The sequence below is a fragment of the Manacus vitellinus genome, unplaced genomic scaffold (assembly GCF_001715985.3).
Source record: "Manacus vitellinus isolate BGI_N305 unplaced genomic scaffold, ASM171598v3 scaffold_74_pilon, whole genome shotgun sequence".
Classification (NCBI taxonomy): Eukaryota; Metazoa; Chordata; class Aves; order Passeriformes; family Pipridae; genus Manacus; species Manacus vitellinus.
Genome location: NW_021940780.1, coordinates 1513948 through 1522575, shown reverse-complemented (window position 1 = coordinate 1522575; position 8628 = coordinate 1513948). Strand labels below are relative to the sequence as shown.

General features: G+C 41.9%; 1 protein-coding gene across 1 annotated transcript; it reads left to right on the top strand.

Annotated features, from left to right (window-relative positions):
* The first annotated feature begins 71 nt into the window (after positions 1-71).
* On the top strand, positions 72-8354 carry BNIP3L (BCL2 interacting protein 3 like). Its single transcript, XM_008923529.4, has 6 exons — positions 72-294; positions 4162-4348; positions 4790-4862; positions 6127-6230; positions 6959-7108; positions 8189-8354. The coding sequence occupies exons 2-6, from the start codon at positions 4182-4184 to the stop codon at positions 8235-8237; spliced, it is 543 nt and encodes a 180-aa protein (XP_008921777.1). The 5' UTR covers positions 72-294; positions 4162-4181; the 3' UTR covers positions 8238-8354.
* Positions 8355-8628: the final 274 nt, after the last annotated feature.

Here is an 8628-nt window from a genome sequence, read left to right as displayed (position 1 = left end):
CCGCGGAGTTTACCCGAGCAGCGAAGATGGGGATACAGCGGGGTAGGGGGAGGAGCGCGGCTGTGGGAATGAGTTTATTCAGTGGCTGAGTCAATAGCACTGACGTGAGCTATTCCCCTCTATATCCGGCGTCTCTGTCAGCTGCTCTGCTGCATCCTTTTGTTCCCGGGATAACTCCAGTGAGGCACATCATGTAGGCTCTGCTACTTACTTGGCAGATGCTTTCCCTTCCTTTTAAACAGCTCTTTCCATGTGTCCTTCCGTCCGATTATTAAGAATGCTGCACTCCAAGAGGCGAATAAATAGCATTAATGATTAACTGTTACCTCCGTGGTTTACAACGAAGTTAAACTGACCACGAAATATATGGGTTCGGTGGCAATTGTCTGAAGGGGGGAATAAACTGTGCCCATTTCGTAACGCTGCCATTGTGTTGTGGTAACGCTGCATCTCGTGATAAAACAGCTAAAACAGCGTTACCTGAGTCAAACAGGTATCCTGGCGAATTATTCAGGCCTGTTAAACAACAATTACTCCGCCGGAGTTGCCCGGCGCTTGAGGAGCTGCCGAGTTTTGATGGTTCTGTGTGTTAATGTTTCCTCTCTGTCGGTGGTGTCCGTGGGACGCGTTAATCTACCGGGAGGTGGGAGCAGCCCGAGCTCGGTAAGCCGGGGCTGGAGCTGCCCACGTAGGTCTTGCTGCTGGATCAGCATTAGAGGCTCCCCCGGCTCCCTGATTTACTGAACACAAGGGAATGTTTGACAGTCTGTGCCCCCCGAACCAAACAAATGCCCCCCCATCAGCCCCACCAGGCTTAGAGCTGCTTTCAGATATTCAGCCACTGCACAATGCTCTGGGGGCAGAGGTGCATTTTCTGCCATTATCTCAGCTTTTCAGTGACCCTTTTCAGGCTAATGAGCTCAGACACCTATTCGTTTTGTGCTCCCCGCGTTTAGGGCCTTTTATTCAAAGATCCCTTAGTACTTGGAGGGCAAGAGAGCTGGGAGTAAAACTGGTAACCTGTGCTTTGTTGGGTTAACAGAGGTGGGGGAAAAAACCCCTGCTTGTTCTTGGGAGTTCTAGATGCTTCCTGTATTTTAATTATTATAAAGCTCTGTTACATATTGACAAGAAGAGGCAAGAGCCCATCTATCTCTGTCATGGAAAATCTGCTTAATAATTACCATTATGGGAATCTGCTTGGCTTTCTTTTTCTTTCCCTCTTTTTTTTTTTTTCTGTTTCTTTGTTTTTTGTTAATATTCTACTTCATTGTAAAAGTGATATTTATAAGATTACTCAGGTTGACCATGCATCAGACTTCTTGTGAGCTGCTGCTTTGGAATATTTTTATATCTATAAAATGTATACAGGAATGCAATTTCTGATATATCCACCACACCCAGCCAAGTGAAATCACTGAGTGGATAAACAAAATGAGGCCCTTTTGCCCCAACATGTTTAGCTCCCGTTGTTTAAACAGGTCACCAGTTATAGAAAAACATGGAATTAAGTCAGTGTATATCAGTTCATGGTGAAATAATTAGCTGTGGAGCATGGACAAAATTCAAACAAATTTGGAGAAAAATACCATTCATATAAAAAGTTGTTTGGGTTTTGTTTTTTTTTTCAAAGAGTGTGTGTTATGTCATTTGTGAAGGGAGGAGATGCCACCACGGTTCTTAATTCTACCACTGTTAATTCTACCACTCTTAATTCTGCCACATTTCCTATTGTACTGTCAAGTAGAAATACGGTAAATTAAGAGTTCTCAGGTGGGTGTTTAAAGTAACTTCCTTAATTCTGAAAAAGGTTTGGGGCAAAACCCACCCTCTGTTAGTTGGGCTGTTTATTCCCAGATACCTTCCTGCCCATCCTTTTAAAGGAACTGGGATTTGTGTCCCTCTGATGAGCCTTTGAGGCCAGCGGGGCTCTCTGGCTCCCTCTCCCAGTTCGAGCCCGATGTCACATTGTGCTTCCTGGACTGTGTTTTGAGTCATTCCCGGTGAGGTCAGCTGGGAACGTGCTGCTCCTCATGTCAGCTCCTCCTGCTCCCTGGCACTCTTCACTCACGGGGTAATTTGGGTTTTCTTCCTGCCACGGCCCCCGAGTGTTTTAGAGAAAGGCAGGGGGGGAGAAATTCCTGAAGGTTTTATTTGTGGAGGGTCTGAAGAGCTGCAGATCAGAGCAACCACCTCGATCATCTTCCTTTGCCCTCTGTTTTCTCACATTATTTGTCCCTGGCTGCTCATTTTTAATCCTGAATGGCTTTGCAGACCCTGAGTGTTTTAATTCTCCCTCCCCCAAAATGGTTATGGGGAGCACAGAGCTTTTTGACCTGACTTCTGACCAACCTGCTTTTCTGCAGGTGTGAAGGTGTTTTTCTTGCTGTCAAGGTGCAAATCAACCCTCCTGATTCTAGGTTGGCCTTTTTATTTTGAAATTTAGACACCAGCCTTCCTCACCAATGTGGAATAACAAGGTCTCTGGGTGATGCTGACTGGGCAAAGCTGCCTCTTCCCAGTTAACACTTGATTATCTGAAAAGCCCAGTGTGACTGTGCACTCCCAAAATTCCTTTTTTGTGGATACAACCCAAGGAATCCAGGCTGTGAACCACCAGGACTCCTCAGAGCATGGTCAGCACTGCAATGGCATCATGCATAAGTCAAATATCAGTGTTAAAATTATAACTTTTACAAATAATGATTGAAAAGTAGTTTCAGATGTTGTATCTTCAGGCTTTTTGGTTTTTTTGGATGATTTTTACCTCAGTAATGAAGATTTCTAAACTTTAAAAAACTAAATAATCAACCAAATACAAAAAAAACCCCAAACAACCCCAAAAGCACCTGCCTTTAGGTGGCATAAATTGAATTACACAGGAGTTGTGATGACTTAATATACATTTATGAAATCATTATTTGGCTGATGAGGGAAATAATGTTCTTTTGACAACAAAAGAAGAACTTGGAGATCTTTCCCTCTGTATCATGGCTCTGAGGTCAAGTGATTCTTAAAGAGAAGGTTGGAATTGCAGTTGGATAGGGAATGTATTTAAATATTTGGAATATACAGAGCAGTAGAAGTCTGTCCTATCTTTACCCCTCAGGATAATTAAATAGTGTGTTTATAAATAAAGAATATTTCCAAAGCCTGTTTCCAGTTGAAACATTCCAGTATATACATTCATATACTGATGAATGTATTTAGTCTTGCACTTAGTTAATCTGCACATAAAATACAAGTGAAGACATTTAAAAATAAAAATCCTCACCTCAACTATAGAATATTTGAACTTTTTAGCAGCTTCTCTTGTCAGCCACGATACACTCTTGCTCCTTGTTGAATCTCACATGGATATTCCATAGGTATAGCTAAAATAAAAGGGGGAACACCAGTAAATCTGAGCTTTTAGGTTATAGAGCTTTCCCTGGCTCAGGAAAATAAAGAGGAAGGGGCAGGTGGAAGAGGCTGAAGTGGTGGCTTTGAATTTATTAACAGTTATGATGTGTGGGAGTGCTGGATTTCTGCTGCTCCTCAGTTCTTACTAGCAGTGAAATGTTATAATGTCACGTTACTGTGCATGTCCTGCAGCTGGTGAGGAAATAACCTTGTCCTTGGAATTCCATGGTTGGAACTGGGGACTGGAATGAATGGGATGGTGGGACAGGAGATGTTTGGGCCAGGGCAAAGCAAACTGACTGAGGCCTGAGAATGGAATGATGTCCAGAAAAATCAGGGGTTAGTTCAGGGCCTTTGGGAGCAGAGGAAGGAGAAGGGAAAGCTGCACATGAGGGCCATGGGGATGAAAATCCGGTTTCAGAAAGGAATGTAGAACATAAATGAGTGATATGTAGAGACTTGAAGCTCCAAAAAGTGTGGCTGATGGGAGTATTAATAATTGAGGAGAGAGGGGGCATTTTGTTGACCAGCTGCAGGGGTTTGGTAGCACCAAAGCAGCTTCTTGGGGTGTTTTTGTTGATGAGGGAAGGGGAGACGTGTCCCTCTTGTGTGTGGCCCGTGTTGATGAGCTCTGGGAGGGCAGTGTGTGTTATCTGAGGGCAGCATGGCCGGGATTCCCCCTGGAGGGGGGTGATAAAGTGCACATGGGGTTGGTTAATGAGGTGGGGCTGTCTGAGGTGACCTTTGGGTGCCCTGCAGGTTCCTGGGTGGAGCTGCAGATGAACGGCAACGGCAACAGCACCGACAACGGCAACGGCAAGAACGGGGGCCTGGAGCACGTCCCCTCCTCCTCCTCCATCCACAATGGGGACATGGAGAAGATCCTCCTGGATGCCCAGCACGAGTCAGGACAGAGCAGCTCAAGAGGTAGTTCCCACTGTGACAGGTAAAGGAGTGTTTGCTGCTCTGCTGGTCGCTGATCCCGGGGATGTAAAGCTGTTTCCCAGGGGGATGTTTGTTGTGCTCCAGCATTGGGAGGAGTTTATGATGACTGTGGTATTCCCACCTCCCCAAAAAGAGGTGTAGTTCACAATGCTGGCAAAGGACAAAGGGGTTTTTACAGCTTTGCTGTGGATGGTGGAAGTTTGGGCAGTGCTTGCTTTTCTTTAGTCTGTTGAGAAAGGTTGGATTGTAAATAAAAAAAACCCTGCAAAGGTGGGGGGTGTTGGAAGACTCTCTAGTACTGGTGTTTGGGGTGTGAAGGGTGGTGTGGTCTGTAACTCAGCAGTGAGCAGAGGGGCATGTGGGAGTAACTCAGCTGACATTTATCTACACTGATGGTTCTTTAGTTGACAAAATGACATAACAAAATCAAATTTTTCTTTAGCCCTTCACCTCAAGATGATGGACAGATAACTTTTGATGTGGAAATGCACACAAGTAAAGACAGTAGTTCTCAGGTATTCTCTTCATTAACCTTTAAAACTTCTTCACTTTTAAATATAGATTTGTAAGCTGTGGATGTTTGATGTAGACTTGAGGGGTAGAGCAAGGTCTTTGTGATGTGAAGAGGCTTATATTTTGTAGTATTTGAAACATGACTTAAGAGATGAATAGCTCTGGAGTGAGGGGAAGAACAAGGCTCCACCTCTGCAGCTGAGAAATGCTTTTCCACAGCAGTGCTGTTGCTGTGTGACACTGGCTGTCAGACCTGGGCTGAAATGTTGATATTTGTGCCCAGGATTGGAGGCTGTTCAGTGATTGCTGTGCACTCCCTCACATGACAGTGAGTAATCTCCACACCACAAACTGAGAGGAGACTGAACTCTTAGTTTGATCACCACATCGTACAATTTGCTGTCTTCAGCAGTATAAATAAAAAGCACTCCTGGAAGAGTGACACCTTGCCTTTAATTGTGTCCAAGAGCTGGCACTGGGGCAGTTGTGCCCTGAGAGCCACAAGGAGCCCAAGGAAGGTGTTGGTGAGCTCTGCATCTCACCTGGGACTGCCCCAGTTCTGCTTTTGCTGTGGTTCCCACTTAATGTTCCAAGTGGTTTATCTTATTTTAATAAGAGTCACTCAGCAAATTGTTTTAATACTAAGGAGGAGTTTGTGCCCAAGTCAGTCTAGTCTTTCTAATTTATTGTTTTTTCCTTTAACGTTTGCATCTAGTGATTTAAAGTTAAAAGTTTGGCTCATATAATTACAGTGAGTGCTTGCCTTTTCCTGCTGCAGTCAGTACAAGCTGCTGGTTGCAAGTAATATAAATTTCAAATTACCAATAACACCATTTAAGAAGTCAAAATACTGGTTTTGAAACCTTTTTATTCGACTTTCTGTGCTTCAGGCACGTTCTGTGAGTTTTAAATGGAATGCCATCAACTCAATGTTTTTACTGTTTGCAAATAATTTTTTTTTTGCATGGTTCTGCTTTATTTAGGAGTAAAATAATCCCTTTTTTGTTGTTGTTGTTGTTGTCAACTAAACAAACAGCTTGCAATGATGTGGAAATCCTGGCTACAGCAATAAAATTTGTGGTTTACTGACTCGTGTTAGCAAAGTAAAATCTCTTCCCAACAATCCAGTCCAGGAACACTTGGTGGTTTATCAGGTGCCAGCATTTGGGTTCTTATCATTTTACCACTGTTATTGTCACTCTCAGTTCAACACCCCGAGGAGGAGCTAAGTGAGTGTTAAAAGCCTTGTCCCATGTGTGTTTTCAGTCCGAAGAAGAAGCAGCAGAAGGAGAGAAAGAATTGGAAGTTTTGAAGAAAAGTGCAGACTGGGTGTCAGACTGGTCAAGTAGGCCTGAAAACATTCCTCCCAAGTGAGTTCAACTCTGCTTTTCTTCATGAATATTCATATTTTCTGATGAATATAGGAAGGAGAGGAATGACTCTGGCTTTCCAAGCTGGTTCATCTTAGGAGAAGTTCGATTTCTCTCGGGGGAGGCTGCAAAAAGTCAAACCAATGAAGTATGAAAATCTTAATAGCAACAGAATTATTTAAAAGTAACATAAATCCACAAGGTTTCTTGACCAAATTGCAATTCTTGGGAGAGCTGGGTACCTGGAGCTGGGATTCATGGGATTTAGTCCTGGCTTATTGAACAGAAGAGTGTTGAGCAAGTCTCCTAAATTCTCTGTGCCTTTTTTTCTTTCCATGGAAAATATGTAATGCTCATCCACAGCAGGAACCTTGAGATCCTTGAGTGCAGAGCCTTTTTATTAAAATAGAGACTTCTGTGTCTCTGTTTGGAACAAAAAATGAAGCTCTTGCTAACAAATCACATCCTGAAATTCCCTCTCTTGGAGCTCCTGCTCCCTTTGTGTCTGTACTGTCTGTGGAAGTGGTCTCTCCACAATCCCTCCTAGAATTCTCTTGGATTCCTTACTCTGGGTAAGGGATCTTGTGCTTTGATCTCTAGCTCTTTGTATTTAAAAAAATAAATAAATAAATCAATATTCCTACAAAGATCTGTGCAAAAAAAAAAAATAAAAGAGAGGGGAAAAAAAGGGGAAACAAAAAGAATTTTGTTGAATTTTTTTGTTGCAGGGAATTCCATTTCAGACATCCCAAACGTTCAGTGTCCCTAAGTATGAGAAAAAGTGGAGCAATGAAAAAAGGGGGCATTTTCTCTGCAGAATTCCTTAAGGTTTTCATTCCATCTCTGTTCATATCTCATGTTTTGGCTCTGGGATTAGGGTAAGTATTGAACTGATTTTCCCTTTAACTTTTGCATGTGCTTTTGCTTTTCCCTGCCTAATTCAGGTCCTGCTGAAAAGCAGGAAAACTTGGCAGCAATTAAAACTAAAATTGGAAACAAAATTCAGCTGAAAAACTAAAATTAAAAATAATAATTAAAAAAAAAAGCCATTGATGTGTTTCATTTCTCCCCAAATATAAAGATTTTTGGATTGAAAATGCACGAGTGAACTTTTAAATCATCTTTGCAAGTGTCACTTGTGGCATTTGATTATCAGTGTGGGAAGTGATTCAGACTAAACTAAGAAATAAAAATTCAATTAAAAAAATAAAATTAAAAATAATAATTAAAAAAAGCCATTGATGTGTTTTTAATAAATATTTGATTTTCACTTAAAATTGATTTTTTTAAAATTTAAACTTAACTTCATTTAATTCCATTTTCATTTTTATTAATTTTTATTTATATTAATATGTAATTATCTATAAATATATGATTATAAACTTTTGTTAAATATATAAGTAAATAAAATGAATATATAAATATGGTAATATTGATAATCTCTTATAATGTATTATAATATACAATATAAATAAATAAAACAAACAGCTATAAATATGATATTATTGACAATCTATGATAGTATATCTAAATATCTAAATAAATACAATAAATACATATCAATGTTATGATGTCATTGATAATCTATAATATATCTAAATAATCTATACATATATATACATATGAATATGTTATATTCATATATATGAATATAGTGTGTGTGTTATATCTATATAATATATGTGAATATAATGTGTATATTATATCTATATATGTGAATATAATGTGTATATTATACCTATATAATATAATAGCTATATTATATATAACTATGTCTAAATATATGCCTAACTCTAGAGATACATATTTATACACCCTAAATTAATTTAATTTCCATTTTCTTTCGCTTCAACCTTACAACCATAAACCTAAATAATCCCCAAACCAGCGACTCAGTTAAACCCATTCCCACCCCCATTCCCGGTTCTCCTTCCCACCACGTGTCCTTTCCCTTGCAGGATCTACATCGGGAAGCGCCTGACCACGCCCTCGGCCAGCACCTACTGATGAGCCCCGCCCGTGACGGTCCGTCTGTGTCCTCTGTTCGAGCCCATCTCCGCATGCCCCTGCCTCCGCCCTGCCCTCCCCTCCCGGGGTGCCGCCGGAATTCCGCCTTGCTGCCGCTCTCGCCAGGGCTTTGGCCGCCCCCGGCCCCGGCAGAGCTCCCCCCGCAGGAGGGAGTTCCTCCTCCTCCTTCAGGAGTGAGTTCCTCCCACAGGAGTTCCTCCTTCAGGAGTTCCCCCCGTGGCTCTGTCGTCGCAAGGGCTTCTCTTCTCTCCACGCCAAAACTGCCACCAGCAAGTCCCCCCCGATCCTTTCGTGCCCCCCCCGAGCCCTGGACCTGCTGGAAGCAGGGAAAGCCTCTGGAAGGAAGGGAGGGACTGAAGAGTCCTTCCGA

Bases quoted from the DNA above. Each gene is read 5' to 3' on its own strand.
- BNIP3L (XM_008923529.4), top strand. From the start codon at position 4,182: ATGAACGGCAACGGCAACAGCACCGACAACGGCAACGGCAAGAACGGG. The intron at 6,231-6,958 runs GTGAGTTCAACT...TTTTTGTTGCAG, and splicing joins CCTGAAAACATTCCTCCCAA to GGAATTCCATTTCAGACATC. The intron at 7,109-8,188 runs GTAAGTATTGAA...TTTCCCTTGCAG, and splicing joins GTTTTGGCTCTGGGATTAGG to GATCTACATCGGGAAGCGCC.